Below are 17,859 nucleotides of genomic sequence, written 5' to 3'. Positions count from 1 at the left end.
AGATAAGATTTCAAAGATGCAGAGACATATGCTCAAATCCCAAATGGAAAAACTCTTCAACAAGTTAGCAACACTTGGGAAACTTGATTTATTCACCCACACACCATTAGTTCTCTTGGGAAGATGAAATTATTCCTAATGATAATAATATTAACACATTTTTTAATTTTTAAATTGAATCACTAAATTACAAAGTAATTTATAATAGGATTTCATGTGAACATTATTCCAATAATGTAAATTCTTGGAAATTTGTACAATTTCCACAATTGTCCCACAGATGTCCCCAGTTTCCCTCCTGCCCCTAGCCTGCCTCCATGGATGGCACTAGTTTCTTTTTTTCCTTTTAGGCACTATAGTTTACAATACTGTTACTGAAAGGGTATTATGCATATTATTTTACCTCCTTTCAGCACCTAGTCATTTTCCACAGTGATCACTTCCTTCTATCATTGTCGTAGTGACCACTTCCTTGACCCCCTACTCCCACAGTGGCTAGTGTCCTACTAAGGACCAGTTCTCCAGCTCTTCTATTGCCTTTGAGCAATCATAATTTTCCTACTATGTTTCTTTATATCCCACATAAGAGTGAGATCATTCTGTGTCTTTTCTTCTCCCTCTGAAGGATGAAATAAATTAAGATATGTGAATAATTAGAAAAAAAGCTATAAAGAAGGTGGGAAGCATGGCATGTATTGTAATGGAAACATTTAGCATCACCCCTACCTGGAAATAGGCAAAGGCCAAGTGATCCAAGGCATCCTCTAGACTTGCCTCATCTTCTGTCTTCCATTCTCCATATGATCCTCGAAAAAGACTGACAGCCTCCTCCAGCCATGGGATAGCATGGTAGTAATCTCCCATGTCATAGGCCACCTACAGGTCACAAGAGAGGAACCATGAAAACCACAGTGCATATGTAGAGGGAAGGAGCTAACTGAAAGAGAGGAGAGGAAGAGGGAGAGAGAGAGAGACAGAGAGAGAGACAGAGAGAGAGACAGAGAGAGACAGAGGGAGAGAGAGAGAGAGAGAGAGAGAGAGAGAGAGAGAGAGAGAGAGAGAGAGATCCTTTGGAAGCCAAGCAGGTGCATTTTCAACTCAACTTCAATTAACTTCAATTTATTAAGCATTTGTTATATGAAAAAAAAACTGCCCTAGATATAGAGAATTGGCATCTGAAAAGCATCTTCTTAAATAATGGAAAAGATTGAGCAGAAGTTGGAAAGAAACCATTTTTAAGATAAGAGAATTAAAAAAAAATTTTAAGGAACAACAACAAAAGAAAGCTGAAGATTGGGGGGGGGGGAGTGAGCACAACAGGAAGGCTCTTTGTCTTACATGTGGCCGACCCAGATTAGATCCGCAGCATCCCATATGGTTCCCCAAGCCTACCAGGAATAACCCTTGGAGAAATCCCTGAGCACTGCCAGGTGCTCAAGTGTGGCCAGGTGTGGCCCCAAAACCCAAAACCAAGAAAATAAAAGAAAACTGAAGACTAAAGCAAAAATGTGTTCAACTACTTCAAATAGCACATCGTGGTTATAAACTGAGGCAAGGATAAGCAGTAAATGAAGCTAAAACTATAAAGTAATGAATGTGATTTATTTTTATTTTTATTTTTGGGCCACACCCAGCAGTGCTCAGGAATGACTCTTAACTTTGCACTCAGTAATCATTCCTGGTGGTGCTCAGGGAACCATACAGCCTCAGGGATGCTGAGGATTGTACCAGGTTAGCTATTTACAAAGTAAGTACCCTACTGACTGAACTATTTCTCTTACTCCTTAACGTTATATTTTACGGAAGATATTGCCAGTATCATTTATTGCATTTATTCATTTAACATTTGCTTAGAATTTACAATATAGTTAGTGATTCCTGCTTTAATAAATCTTATGATCCAAAGAGGACATAATGATAAAGGTAGTTATCACAAACCAAAGCCTTGGTCCCCCATGGGAATACTATAAAAGCTCAATGAATTTGTTCTTTATCAAATGTTGGAATTTGGGGCATATGGCAACTTATACTATGTATCACTCCTTTCTAACCACTTACAGCTAACCAGAATAGCAGCACTGCATATGGGAGTTCCTGGAAATTGAGTTTGGAGTCATCATGGAATGGTAAAGTCATAGAGTTGGAAGGACTCTAACAAAATGATCTAATTTTCATACAGGCAGAAAAACTCGGGCAGAACTGAGAGGTACTGCAATAAATCACTTATTGTCCCAGATCTGAAATAGCTTGCTGTGTTATCTTGTTGGTCCTCAAGTTTCTGCTTATAAAAAAGGGTATGATGGGCCCACAGAGATAACACAGTGGCGTTTGCCTTGCAAGCAGCCGATCCAGGACCAAAGCTGGTTGGCTCGAATCCCGGTGTCCTATATGGTCCCCCGTGCCTGCCAGGAGCTATTTCTGAGCAGACAGCCAGGAGTAACCCCTGAGCATTGCCGGGTGTGGCCCAAAAACCAAAAAAAAAAAAAAAAGTATGATAAAATATTAATAAAAAATGGGGCCAGAGAGATAGCATGAAGGTAGGGTGTTTGCCTTGCATGCAGAAGGATGGTGGTTCGAATCCCGCATCCCATATGATCCCCCAGGCCTGCCAGGAGTGATTTCTGAGAGTAGAGCCAGGAGTAACCCCTGAGCGCTGCTGGCTGTGACCCAAAAACGAAAAAAAAAAATTAATAAAAAATGACTAAACTTTTTTTGCTAAGTTAACTATTTATAACAAGACACTGCATGTCCCAATAATATGGTTGACTGAGATGACTAGAATCCTTCCAGTCACAAAGAATTGGATATTTGAATAAAATATAACATATACAAATATACTAGAAGCATACGTATTAGAAAGTAATGGCAAATATTTAGGTATCAAAAATAAACCCAAAAGAAGCTGAAATTATTTTGTTTTGTTTTGGGGCCACATCCAGAAATGCTCAGGAGTTACTCCAGGCTTTGCACTGAGAAATTACTCCTGGCAATGCATAACAAACCATATGGGGTGCCAGGGATTGAACCCATTTCAGCTGTGTGCAAGACAAGTACCTTACATGATGTATTATAGCAAAAGAAGCTGAGATTCTAAGAACTGATCAGACACCGAAGGTATGCAGGAGGGGTTGGTATTGAGCTCAGTAAACTTTGTGAGGTTAGAAGATGAGTTTTTCAATAAAAGATAGAATGGTAATAATTTCCAGAGAAAAATAAAGATGAGAGCCAGGATGACCAATCCATGGTAGGAAGTTTGCCACAAAGAGTGGTAAACACAGTAGTTAGGGCAAATAAGGGACCACTGTCATAATGATAGTTGGAACTGATCACTCTGAACTAGAACTGAGTGCTAAAAGGGGATAAAGTGATATATGTGGTAACTATTAAGGGGGGAGAGAGAAACAGAGAGAGAAAGAGAAGTAAAATACCTGCCCCAGAGGCAGACAGGTACAGAGAGGGAAAGAAACTGGGGACATTGGTGATAGGAAATGTACACTAGTGGAGGGTTATGTACATTCTATGATTGAAACTCAATCGTGAACAATTTTGTACCCATGGTGCTTAAATAAAATAATTATAATTTAAAAAATAAAATAGAAGTAGTCTGAATCAGACCAATAAAGAAGGAGATGAGTTTTCCTTCTATTTCCTCAAATCTAGGAAGTGGAGTTAAGAAACACAAGGGCTGGAGAAATAGCACAGGGATCAGGTACTTGTCTTATATGCAGCTGGCCCAGCTCAAAGTCTGGGAGTAACTCTTGAGCATACAGCCTGAAGCAGCCCAAATGAGAGCCACCCTCCAAAAAAACAAAAACAAAAACAAATACAAAACAAAACAAAAAAACCTTTGGTTTGGGTTGGGGGAGGTCACATATTTTGTTTCCTAGAAAACTCTTGGCAATGCCCAGGGATCACTCCTGGCAGTGTTTGGGAACCATATGGGATGCCAGAGATTGAACCTGAATTGGTCAGGTACAAGGTGAGCACTCTATCTGTAGTACTATCGCTAAAGCCCATGGGCTTTGCTTTGGAAAATAAAGTTTCTTCTTAGACCATTAACTAATTTGACAGCATTCTTTCCATGAGCTTTACTTTTGGATGTATCATATTAGTCACTTTAAAAAAAAGAAAGAAAGAAACAGAAGTTGGAGAGATTGTAAAATGGGTAGGGCACTTGTCTTGCATATGGTCAAATTCAATCTGCAGCATCACAAATGATATTTGTGCCCATCTTGAGTGATCCTTAAGTGTAGAGCTAGGAGTAATTCTTACCACTGGATGTGGCTCCAAAACAAAACAAACATAAACAAAACATCCAAACTAAAAAATCAATATAAAAACTAAATTTATCTAGCAACCCCGGGGGTGAGGGTGGAGGCTATGGGAGGCAGGACAGGAACGGGGGTGAAGGGAGGACAATTCGGTGGTGGGAATTCCCCTGACTCAATGTTAATATGTGCCTAAAATATTACTGAGAACGATATGTAAGCCACTATGATTAAAAGAAAAAAGAAAAGAAAAAAACTGAATTTAAGACCAGCAATATCAATAGAGTTCCAGAAAAAAAATCCAGAAGATTTTGAGGAATGTTTCCAAAAGTCTTGGTACAGAGACTGTCTTGAGAGAAAAATAAGCCTGCTTAAAACAAACTCACAATAAAAGAAGGTAGACATATCAGGAGCCAACAGTAGTCAACTGTGAACAAAAGTCAACAGATATAATAATAGGACCATGGATGTAACTCAGTAACAAAGCACTTTCCTAGACAGTGGGAAGCCCTTGATTGGTTTCTGGCATGGCAATAATAGGATTGGAGAGAAAGTGCAGGGGACTATAGTACTTGCCTTGAATGAATGGACCCTAGTCCATACTTAGTACAAAATATAATTCCCCTGAGCACTGCGGGAATGATTCCTGAGCATAGAATCAGAAATAAGCCCTGCGCGCGCGCACACACACACACACACACACACACACACACACACACACACACACACACACACACAATGATTCCCCAAACCCCCTTCAAAAATAGTAGGGTAATAGAGGTAGACAAATAGGAATTTCATGGACAGTGGTTGAATACATGCATTTAATCCTGGGAACCACACCACAGTGGGGAAAAAAGGCTGGTCTGTTTTACTTTATTGGTGATGGATACTCTTTGTTTGTTTGTTTTTTTTTGGGGGGGTCACACCTGGCAGCGCTCAGGGGTTGCTCCTGGCTCTACGCTCAGATATCACTCCTGGCAGGCTTGGGGGACCCTATGGGCTGCCGGGATTCGAACCACTGTCCTTCTGCATGCAAGGCAAATGCCTTACTTCCATACTATTGTAGAGAGCCAGATCTTGGCATAAGCACAGTCTTGGCATAAGCACAGCCATCTTATAGCAAACTGCCATTTTCTAACAGGCCTGTTCTTTAATTGAGCTATACATTGTGTACGTGCCAACTGGTCATGAGTTAACGCAGATCAAAAGAACCATAAGCTCACACTCTTGTGGCTCAGGAAACTCAGACCTATAGATAGAGCATTTGGTATGATACTAGGATGTTCCTCAGGAAACTTGTATTAAATTAACAGGCACATGCCAAACCTTTTGAACTGCTTGATGACAAATACATGCTTGATAAATGTTTGCACTGTCCCCTCCTCTCTTTGTGTAAAAACTATATAAGTCATGGCATTTCAAAAATAAATCGACGCCATAATCAGAATCCTTGGTGGTCCCCTTTACCCCATCCATTTCCTTTTCAGGTGCAGACCCTTTGTCAATAGCAACTTTATTTCCAGTAGCCCATGCTGGAAACAAAGGTGCTGTATTGGGGCATATGGAAGCCCCTTTTTTCTTTAAAAACTGAAACAGGGGCTTCAGAGACAAAACAGCAGGGAGGGGACTTGCCTAGTGTATGGCTGACAATGGTTGAATCCCCAGCACCCTTTATAATCCTTTATGTCCTGCAGGAGTTAGTCCTCAGCACTATTGGGTATGGCCCAGGAAGAAAAAAGAAATATTTAAAACAAGGACCAGTGAGATAGGACAGGATTAGGTTGCAGGTCTGGCATATTTCCAACATGGGTTCAATCCTCCGCACCACATAGCCTTTCCTGGTAGCAGAACTTCTGGGATAGACCTGATGGTCCCTAGCACAGGAATTAAGCATTGCACTGATCCACAGACCCAATTGGCCAGCAATTACTGGGAGTGGCTTCTTGAGCACCACTTGGGTGATACCTCTAATCCCGCTATTTTAACTTTTAGAATAATAGATCCCAAAAATGATTACCCAGGAGGTACTCAGGAAGTGTCTTCCTAAATGTTCAGCACATGTTTTAGTCTCAGAAAGGCTTCATTGATGAGGCTTGTAATAGTACATGCATGGAACTCTTTTAACTGGGTTACATTGAAATTAGCTATGAACATGATTCCATTCAGGACCTCAAAAAAGTAAAAGTGACTAAGGCAACCCACTCTTAATTTAATTGGGAAAAGAGATTCCCCTAAGTTGAAGTGGGATATATATGACTCATTCTCAGATCGAATGCATTTTGAAGAGGGCTGGAAAAATTTCTTTTCTGATTATAAACACTGTCATAATTAAAACAAGATTTAGTCCTTTGCTTCTTTTCCCTCAGGAAGGCAGAGGTTAACCAAGAGCATATTGTAAAATGGCCTCAAGTTTGCTTACAACTTTCAGAGATTGGTTAAAGAGGCTGCAGAAATGGCCCACAGAACTATAAGACTTGCTTTGCATAATGGAGCCCTAGGCAATCCCAGAAGCATGCACCAAGCCATAGCCTTGGAAGCTAGACAAAAAGAGCAATTAAGGATTTCATTTGGAAGGTTCTTGAAGCCTATTCCCAAAAGTAATATTAAAGTTAAAGGCTAATTTTTAACCCTACTTTAATCTAGTATTTCTAAGTGTGTAAGAATGTTAGAAGGGATTCTAGAAAACCTCAGGAGGCCAAGTTCCTGGGAATTCACCTCACATCTTCCTCACACCCTTGAAAACTTCTTTTCCTTCCAACCCTGCATTTTCTCTACCTTCAGTTGCTAGAGTTTGGGCTACCAAAGGTCCATTTGCCAAGGACAGCCTCAGTCTGGTGCTTAATAACAGCCACCTCATTCACAAGATTATCCTAAGGATAGATAATGATCACCTTAATCACTGTGGAAAAGCATTGAATTTTATTTTGTTTACAAAACCCAGGTTGAGAATTCTGGGTTAGGGAGTTGGCTCAATGATTGGGTACATGCCTCAGAAGCATGAAGCCCTGTATTCTTATACCCCTGACTCTGTAACACAACAATAACAATAACAACAATAAATAATATTAAAAATAAAAATACTTTCACTACTTAAAACTAGGTAACCAAAGGCACAAGGTGGTAAAATAATTAATTTCTCCTGGAATTCAGTGTTTTTCTCTAAAATAAAGGCTAAGATTACATTCCCAAACTTGATGTCAGGATTGAGGATACATCCATAGAGTTATTTCATCCAAACTTCAACAAGCCGCCCTCACTCTGTGTGTTGTTTACCTTGCCGACCTGGAAGCAGTCATCTGCACTGAGGGAGAACAACTGCGTGGGACTGTACAGATTGGTGACAGCAGAGCCGGTGACTCTCTGAAAGAGACCTTGGGCAAGACTCTTCACACTGAGTAGATAGACGTCCTGCAACCGCATCAGGGCCCTTGCAGCACCCTCAAGGTCCTCAAAAGCTGGAAGGTCTTGTTCCACCTTCTCATAGCCATCCTTCAGAGCTGGAAAGATCCAAAGTCATTTTCTCCATTTACACAACAGGACATGTGTTGAGTCCCTGCAGGGATGAGCATCTGCCTCAACCTTTCATGAGCAAAACTAGGGTTTAGTTTGTTCCCAGTTTGAATAAAGTTACAGTCCCTGGAACATAGTAGATGCTTAATACCATCTTCTGACTCAGGAATAAGTTCTCTGCAGTTCAAGGCAAGTCCTGAGGCATGAGGTATCAGCTCTATCCTGTATGTTTTAAGGAATCATGCCCTTTGGAAGAAGATAGTTCTCTTCTATTTCTGAACTCCTCCAGAGCTAACAAACATCTTACAGTACAAAGTGGATAAATTAGGAAACTGGCTTTGTTACCCATGACACTAGTGTCTTGACTTCATAAAATATAAATTATGGGAAGATATTACTTTCTATGTTTAGGCAAATGGAATCATGTAAGCTATAGTTCTCAAGTTTATAGTGACAGTCCAAATAGGATAACACATTGTACATTAGAAAGAACAAAAATGCTTTCTAATTATAACATATTAACACAGTCACATACAAAATATGTTATTGGAGGGAATAATTTGTATCATACTCAGGGTGTTCAAAGACTATTCTTGGCTCAAGAGACCATTAAGTGGTACTCAGGATTGAACTGGGGTTGACGGCGTGTAAGGCAAGTACCCCTTGTACTATATCTCCAGCCTCATAGTAATTGATAATAACCATATTACAATGAATATTAATAATATCAGACCTAAGGTAAGTCTTTAAGGTTTCATGACATTTCACAACAATCTCTCTTCTTGTCACTGGGTCTGGAGACAGACTACTTTCTTCACCTCTTATACCTCGCTGGCCCTCCTCTTCATTACCTTGGATGTTTTCACTGGCCTCCAGGCTATGCACCACATTCCTCCAGTCAGACTGCAGGCGCTTGATGAGAGTATATGCAAGTAGAGGGTTAGACACAGGCATGGCTGAGTCCTCATGCAGAGAAAGTACCTTGTCATAGAATCTGAAAGAGAGAGGTAGCACCTTCTCATCCATTGAGTTAATCTTCAGGCCAACTGAAGGCTACCATGGTCGACATAAATGCTGAAATCCTGAAGCTCATGTCCTATTCTAACCAACCCACACAACCAACTTAAGGTCACTAACAAGTCAGTCCTATTGTCCAAATACAAAGTCAAGACATTGGGTTAGATAGAGATATAAAGGAAAGTAAGAGTCAGTGGCTATACTCTATTTTGTACAAGCTCAAAAACACTGCATAGTTAATTTCTATTTTGTGAGGCATATTATGAAGAGCAGTGGGCATATCACACAAGGTAATATCATGACAATTGGTAGCCAGGCAATCTAATTTTAGTGGGAGTTACAAGGGTAGAGGGGAGGATTCTGATATGAGATAGAGGTATTAGTTCAACACAGGCAGCTCCTGCTTACTGAACCCCTATACATGTTAGGCATAGTGCAAATCACTTTAAAATATGGTTTAATTTATACCTTCCTTAACTCTGCAAGTAGTTTTATAATCTTCATTTTGCAGGAGAGGAAACAGCAGGTCACCTGGTTACTGATGACAAAGTCTGGGATAAACCAAGACTGACTGCTCAGGAACCTTGTTTTTTTTTTTTTTTGTTTTGTTTTGTTTTGTTTTTTTAATGCTGATTTTGCTATTCTGGATTTTGTTCTTGTTTCTGATGCCTGTTTGAATGACAGGAATAGAATCCCTCCTACTTTGAATTTTCTTTTACCATTATTTTTTATTCTTGGTTTTGTTTTGAAGCCACACCCAGCTGTGCTCAGTACTTGATCTTGGCTCTGTGCTCAGGAATCATTCCTGGCAGTGCTCAGGGGATTAGATACATTGCTGGGGATCAAACCTGAGTTTACTGGTATAAGACAACCATATTGTTAGTTATGCTATGTCTCTTTTAACCTATTTTCTCAACCAGCCCTAGGTTACTCCTTATGCCTAGTTTGCAAGTAAAATAGAGTATTGAGGGACATGAGTCTACCAACTCCTTAGTATAATAGTTCCTAAATAAATATGATTTTTTCCAGCAACTTTGTAGTTTTTTCATAAAACCCAGAGATGCTCAGGGGTTACTTCTAATTCTGCACTGAGAAATTACTCCTAGATGTGCTATGGGGACCATATGTGATGCCAGAAATGAAGTCAGCTGTTTGCAAGGCAAGTCCTATCTCTCAGCAACTCTTGCCTGTCAAGTAATTGGCCTTTAAGAGGCAAGGGAGAAACAGAACAAGCTGAGTAATAAGTCCATACTGGTTATTAGAGGTGGTGGATTCCATGCTAGATGCTGATACAAAGGCAAGATTGGGTTAAGGCTTATCCATGGACAAGAAAACTGCTGAGGTTTTTTTTTCCAATCACTTCACTATAGTTCAACATGTAATTCTATGAAATAATGAATCAAATCTATGCTTTCAGAATCTAGCAGAAAGCTTTGAATAAGCTAGTAACTTGGCTTCAAGGACTTGAAGTCAAGTGGGTATGATGGGCACTGGTAATTATATTATAGAAAAGAGACCAGATTTGGGGGCAAGTGCAGAGAACAAGAGATTGAGCCAGAGCAGCTCAGAGAACGTTGGGCTAGAGCAGCTCAGAGAGAGCAATGAGTTGAAACTTAATGAGACAAGAAAGAAGAGGCAGTGGACCCCTTTGCACCAGACATAAAATTTCACTCAGGGGACATGTAGGGGAAATACACACAGTTGGGTACTGCTGAAGCTCGAGGGATATTGGGAGCCTAAGTAGAAGATTGGAGAAATGAGCAACAATTTAGAGAATTTGGGTTTACTTTGAGTCCACTTAAGAGTCATCAATAGGTTTTAAGTGAGAATGCTCTTTAATAATTTTATCTATATCAGTCTGTGAGTAGGTAAGAGGAAGGTTTTAAGTAAGCAACAGATACTGGTGGTGATTCCAATGAAAACAAAGAGAAGGGTTTGTCAATTGGGCTGCTTCCAATCTTTCTGGCTTACCAACATTAGTGGTGTGGGGATGGGGAACAAGGGCGGGGTATTCAGAAATAAATGGTGGGCCAAGAAGTGATCCTCTTTCCAAAAATTTCCCTCTCCCTGAATATCTTAGAGTGTGTCTACATATCAACTGGTTCCTTTCCTGTGAACTAGGTTACTCCCATTTCTCAACACACTACTAGGACTTGAAATTTACTGATTTGTAAAGGGAAAATATGAGTTCTAGTCTTGCCTTCTAAGTAATTTTTTCTTTCTTTCTTTTTTTTGTTTTGTTTTTTTTTGTTTTGGGGCCACACCCAGCTGTGCTCAGAGGTTACTCCTGGCTATCTGCTCAGAAATAGCTCCTAGCAGGCACGGGGGACCATAAGGGACGCTGGGATTTGAACCGACCACCTTGAGTCCTGCATCGGCTGCTTGCAAAGCAAACACCGCTGTGCTATCTCTCCGGCCCTATTTTTTTTTCTTTAAAATGATTTCAGACTGAGAGATAATACTGCAACTGACCACCTAGGTTTGATCTGCAGCACCATATATGGTCCCCTGACCACTACCTGGAGTGACTCCTGAGCAGATTCCTATAGCCCAAATTTCTCCCTAAAAAAGGACTAATTTGAAAAACATAATAATCACAATAATGGAAGTAAAATCAAAAATAGCAAGAAAGGCTACTGATTTCTGTGAATGTGTATGAGAGCACAGGAGTGTCCTGGCAGAAGAGGAGGCTTTTACAAGAGAAAATAGGGACAAATTCTAAAACGAGGACTGGAGGAAAGGGGTGAAAGAGGAAAGGAACAGAGTCTGACCCAAGAAATTCTTTGGAGTAGAGTCTGACTTAACAATTTCTTAAAGGCAGGACTCTACATTAAAGTGAAGTCTAAAATAGGGGCCGAAGAGATAGCACAGTGGTAGGGTGTTTGCACACAGCCAACAGTGGACAGACCCCAGTTGGATTCCCAGCATCCCATACGGTCCCCTGAGCCTACCAGGAGCTAATTCTGAGCACAGAGCCAGCAGATACCCCTGGAGTCTAAAATGAAATAGAGTCTAAAATAAAGTTGATCAAAGAACAAAATTATACAATTTGCACAACACTGAACTAGAGAATATCAGAAGCATAAGTAAAGAATGATTCTAATATGTGAAATTTAAAAACACACCTAGGTCACAAAAAGGCCCAAAGGCAACATAACTGGAGAACTGATTCACACAAATGAGTTAGGGGAAGGTGGATATTGAAAGGTAGAAACACTAGGGTGTATAGGGGAGAAGTATGACTGGTATGATGCTAGATTTATGTGCATGGGAAATCAACATTAATATATTAACAGTATTGTAAATTATAGAACCATGACCAATGAAAAATGCTTGGGGGAAAAAAATAACATGAAGTCTGTAGGAAGCCAAACAGGAGAATCTGAGCCTAAGGAGACAGAGGAGGAGATGGGAAGCCTGCTATGGTCCTGACCTTGACCTCCTAAAAAATGGCAGTCAGAGAGCTATTTTTTCTATAGCATTTTAAAACTAAACCAGTTTCCAGGATATGTGTGTGTGTGTGTGTGTGTGTGTGTGTGCGCGCGCGCGCAATACAATAATTACCCATTACCTCCTGCTTCAGCTCCATATGGAACTACTTAGTGAAAGATATTCATTCCATTGCTAGATGAAAAAAACTTAGAGAGACTAGGGCTTGGGGCCAACCTGAAAAGTAAGTATCTAGTGACAAGTGAGACAGAGTGGGGGAGAAATTCAGGAGTTTATAAGGCATTTGGATGAGGGAGAAGATCTATAATGTATCTTAACCCAGTCCCAAACACCCTGTTTCCTCCTATGTTAAAGGTGAAACCTGGGGGCCGGAGAGATAGCATGGAGGTAAGGCATTTGCCTTGCATGCAGAAGGATGGTGGTTCGAATCCCGGCATCCCATATGGTCCCCTGAACCTGCCAGGAGCAATTTCTTTTTTTTTTTTTTTTTTTGGTTTTTGGGCCACACCCGGTAACACTCAGGGGTTACTCCTGGCTATGCGCTCAGAAGTTGCTCCTGGCTTGGGGGACCATATGGAACACCGGGGGATCGAACCGCGGTCCGTCCAAGGCTAGCGCAGGCAAGGCAGGCACCTTACCTCTTGCGCCACCACCCGGCCCATAGGAGCAATTTCTAAGCATAGAGCCAGGAGTAACCCCTGAGTGCTGCTGGGTATGACCCAAACCCCCCCCCAAAATTAATAAATAAATAAAAATTAAAAAAATAAAGGTGAAACCTGCTCTAGTCTAGCTTTCTATGGCTTTTTTCACCCAGACGACGTTTTTATTCTTTCCACCACCTTTTCAACAACTGAATAAATACATCCCTCTTTCATGTTTGGGAATTAATGTTTATTATACATCAGTGGAAACTGGGTTGAGTTGGAGAGATAGGGCACAGAAGAAGGCACTGATGATCCCAGTTTGAATCCCCAGCACCATATATATATAGTTGTTTCCCTGAGTACTCCCAGGGGTCATTCCTGAATAGAAAGTCAGAAACAATCCTGTGTACTTCAAGGTATGGCACAAGAAACAAAAACAAAAACATTTTTTAGAGAAAACAGAACACTAACGGAAAGGGAAATGATTTTTTTTAAGCCATCTTCAAAAAACATGCACAACTTGTCATGTTCTTTTAGCAGCCCAGCTTGTATTTTGGTGTCAACTCTCTTATATCTGGATCTTGATTTTTATACTATAGCACAGACTTTAATTCAATATTCACACATGCATCTTTTCCATAATACAAAGAGAAAAAACCCATCAACTGATATCTGAGTCTGGTTTGGAATCTAAATGCTGGCATTATGCCCAGCCTCTGAGCAAATAGCTGGTTTCCAAAGACCAAGTTACTGAATGCTAAATTCAAACAAATGCTGCTGAGGGTGGAATATGAGATCCTTTCTTCAAGAATCTGCACATAAAATATGCAACCTAATGCCTGCACAAAACATAGTCTGGGCAAGCTTTCTAACTGCAATACATGAGCTATTTGAATTCAATATGCTTCTCGTATGGAGTTCAGAGATGACTTTGTCTCAGTTCCTCTGAGACCTTCTGCATGTTTAATTCTTAGCACAGAAATGATGAAATTATTCTTTACTCTTGGTGGTGTTTTAAACTGAAGCAACAGATAGGAGACAACAGTTGAACTATGTTGATATATTCTATATTAATTATATGCTCACATACCATATATGAATATATAACTAGATAGATTATGACTTGCATAATTTTTATTTAATACTAGGGTAGTTTTAACATTAAAAATATTCAATTTTGGCAAGGATAGCACAGCAGGAAAGCACGTGCCTTGCATACATAAGACATGGGTTTGGTTCCCTGGCATTGCAGAAAAAATAAAAATAAAATAAGCCAGAGATGGAGCTCAGCAATGGAGCACTTGCTTTGCATGGATGAGGGCCTGGGCTCCATTCCTGACATACATTGGTGGTATGCCTAGCATGAAAAATTCTATTTCAGGGGCCGGGCGGTGGCGCTGGAGGTAAGGTGCCTGCCTTGCCTTCGCTAGCCTAGGACGGACCGCGGTTCGATCCCCCGGCGTCCCATATGGTCCCCCAAGAAGCCAGGAGCAACTTCTGAGCGCATAGCCAGGAGTAACCCCTGAGCGTCACAGGGTGTGGCCCAAAAACCAAAAAAAAAAAAAAAATTCTATTTCAAAATTCAAAGAAGATTAGCTAAGCCCCTTAGAAATGATATTTTAAGTTACATAAAATCATCATTTTGTTAATATAGGAATATGCTTGTAGGAATTGCCAAAATTCTTGTTTTAAAAAGTAAATGTGAGTATTTGCCAAAGAACAGTCTCTGAAATGTAAAATTAAACTTTATAAAACTAGAGCCTCAAAAGTTGTCAAAAGTTATTCTTTCTTATTACCTGGACTTTCATAATCTAGTTACTTCTTAAAGTAAAAAGTGGAGACTACTTTTACCAGTTTATCTTAAAATAAACAACATTCTTAAAGTGCCAACATGTGTTGAACAATGAGTACATTTTTAACACAATGACAAAATTTTATGTGGCATTAAATTTTTTTAACAATTTTGCAGGAATAGGCATCATCATTATTGTTATTTTACAGTTAGCAAACTAATGCACAGAGAAGTAAAAGAACTTGCCCAGTGTCAGAGCCAAGAATTCACACAGAGGTTCGTTCAAGTCCTGAATCCAGACTCATGACCACTATATAATCCAGCTGCTCATAAAACCACAATAGTTATGAGGGTTTGGATTGGGTCCTGACAAGTCAGAGAAAGCATGATGTTGAGACATTATAGCACAATTGAAAAAAATAACTAAAATAATTGTATTCTAGACCTGGATTTTATATCCACTCTATTTTTAATCATGGATAAGGCACTGAATTAACATTTTCTCCTCTTTTTCATGACTCCTTTTTTATTAAGAAAATAATACAAACCTATTACAAAGCATTGTGTATAAAAATCAAGAGAGATAAAGTGCTTACATGACCTCTCGTTGAAATAAAGCTCTAACAATGACAATGTTGATGACAATGAAGGAGATGAGCATGCAGAGGGAACCCTGTGAGCTGCCTTGTCTCTCTTCTAAACCTCTTTCCTGAGACACTCCAGCACTAGAGTTCTGAGCATAATCTGTCTCCCTCTGAGTCACCCAAAGAAAGTGGAATGAAAGATTAGTGGTATGGCAACAGTACATGCATAGCAAGGGAGCATAGCAGAATCTAAAACCAAAGCATAAAATAAAATCTGTTCTGTTTCTACCAATGAATTTAGATTCCAAAGAGCCTGACTTAAGGATATAATGAAAAAAACATTTTGCTCTATCAATCTGGCCCACAAAATACTAGGTCCCATGGTATCCCCAAAGTGACAGAATTATTAATATCTTAATTTGTTGTTATAGTTTAATTAATATCTTAATTTGTTGTTATAGTTTATGCACACATTTACATCTATCACAATCTTTCAATCTAACAATAAATTCAAACAGGCATCTGACTGCTTATATGCGAACTACACACTTATACTGTGTACCAAATTATCTCAGCTTTCAATCATCAGCGAATAGCAGACTAGATTTCTCTCACACAAAACCACATACTGGCTGCCATCTACATGACTCTCACATCTGCCATAGTGTCCCATACACCATATCGAGTACCTTAGAATTGGAATAACTGTATAACACACTTAGTGTCATCTCCACTCATTGCAGGGTCAAATGGCACAAGGGCAATACCAATTACATTGGGAAAGCTTAATACTACCCCATTGGTTTACTGAATAACCTGCGGGTTTTCACTTGGAGGACTTCTCAGTCTCAGGCAAAGAAGGCATCCTATTCATGATTATATAATCTTTCTTCTATCATAGCTTTTCTGTATACAAATGAACATCAACCCAGTGTGATGCACTAGCATGTGTTTACTGTTGGCTGACAGCAAAACCAATATGTGCCGACATCTGCTTGTGTCCACTATTATCAAATATGGTTTTATCCTGTTTTTTTGATTTCAAATATTTTCCTACACAGACAACCTCTTTTTGTCATATTAGCATTAAGTAAGGTCTTGATGTGTGAGAAGAGGGAGCTGAAAGCAAAGGAAGTGTCAGACACCTCTAAGAAACAATCATGGTGCTAGACTGCAGGCCCCTGACCAGCAGGGTTGGATTTGTTCCTCTTCTTCTCCAGTGCGGATACCAGTGCCTGCTCACACAGACATAGATACATGCAGAAAAAGAAGTGCAGAAAGACATGCAGACTTCCTTTTAAGAGATGGGATTAATTTCTGGGATCTTGCAGAGTGTGATATTGTAGTGTTGTGCCCAGCGGGTCTCAGTGACATGGAAATTTCACATCCAATCCCAGAATGGCACCTCATACAAATTTCCATTCATCAGGTCACATGGTCTATACATGTGCATGATGGGGATCATACATTGTCATATCGTTCTCCCCACCCCATTGTCTGTGACAGTGAGCCTGCAGTCCCACCAGCCTAGACTCAAGCCATTGTGATGTCCTACTTGACCAGGAGTCGCCCCACACTTTCAGTTTTGCTCTGTGACACTGTCTAGGCCAGGGAATGCCACCAAGCCCCATGTGACATGGCATTTCAGGAGTCGCATCTCTTGCTCTTGGATGGGACATGGGGTCTGAGATCCCTGACATGAGTGAGCCTCAGAGCCACTCTCCACGCTGCATCAGTGTCTGGGTCTTAACCCTGTGACTCAGTCTCCCCGCTGGCGCCCCTTTGCCAGCTCCCACGGGTGCCCTCACCTGGTCAGGTCCCGCAGCCGCGCCTCCTCTCCGCGCAGGTAGCGCCGCAGCAGTCCCAGCAGCCGGCGCTCGGGAGCCAGAGCACGCGCCACGCTGGTCAGCGCGGAGAATGTGTCCCCCCGCGTCGCAGCCCCTGCCTGGGGCCCTGCACGGAGCGCCAGCAGCACCAGCAGGGCCGCCAGCCGCGTCGCGGGGCCCATTGCCGTCCCCGCAGATGGTCCTCCCAGATGGTCCCGCTACCCAGCGCCCGGGGCTCAGAACACGCCCCGGGGCACGCCTCTTCCCGGTTACCCCGCCCCGCGCGCTCTCCTCCCACTGCCTCTTGGTTCAGCTTTTCTGACTTCAGGGGTGATGGGTGGGTGAAGCGGTGTGAGAGCAAAGAGGGGGAAAACAGCCACAGATGACTACTGAGTCATCCTGGAGGAGAAGTGGACTTTTGATTAGAAGTGGAACGTCAAGACCCTCCTTGGCAAAATGTAGGCTCCACAGAACCTAAAACTTTGCAAGGCCCTGAGTCACCACTCACTGCTTTTTTATGGTACTTTGTGATCACTTAAGCAAATGATGTACAAGGCTCTTGTACAATACAAGAAAATAAAAAAAATACAAAAAAAAAATCCTTGGCCTTCTTTCCCAGGCAATGTTCATCTATTTCCCCCCAAGTGTCCAGTGGCTTCTTACTGAGCTAAGCACAGCAGAACCAAACCTGGACTCACTTACATATTGTTAAGCAAATTAGATAGGGAAAGTGTGCCCAGCTGCTGCCAGGAAGGCACTACCGGG

At 41.0% G+C, this 17,859-nt stretch overlaps 1 protein-coding gene across 1 annotated transcript in view; it reads right to left on the bottom strand.

Moving 5' to 3' along the window:
- P4HA3 (prolyl 4-hydroxylase subunit alpha 3) overlaps positions 1–17,332 on the bottom strand; it is a 43,090-nt gene extending 25,758 nt beyond the window's left edge. Inside the window, exons 1-4 of the mRNA XM_049780285.1 lie at positions 17,077–17,332; positions 8,633–8,775; positions 7,545–7,768; positions 727–876 (exon numbers count right to left, since the gene is read on the bottom strand). Coding sequence (XP_049636242.1) covers positions 727–876; positions 7,545–7,768; positions 8,633–8,775; positions 17,077–17,276 — 717 coding nt within the window. The 5' untranslated portion in view covers positions 17,277–17,332. The remainder of the gene's footprint in view (positions 1–726; positions 877–7,544; positions 7,769–8,632; positions 8,776–17,076) is intronic.
- Between the last annotated feature and the right edge of the window lie 527 nt (positions 17,333–17,859).

This window comes from Suncus etruscus, chromosome 9 (genome assembly GCF_024139225.1).
Source record: "Suncus etruscus isolate mSunEtr1 chromosome 9, mSunEtr1.pri.cur, whole genome shotgun sequence".
Lineage (NCBI taxonomy): Eukaryota > Metazoa > Chordata > Mammalia > Eulipotyphla > Soricidae > Suncus > Suncus etruscus.
This window is presented reverse-complemented; position numbering and strand designations above follow the sequence as displayed.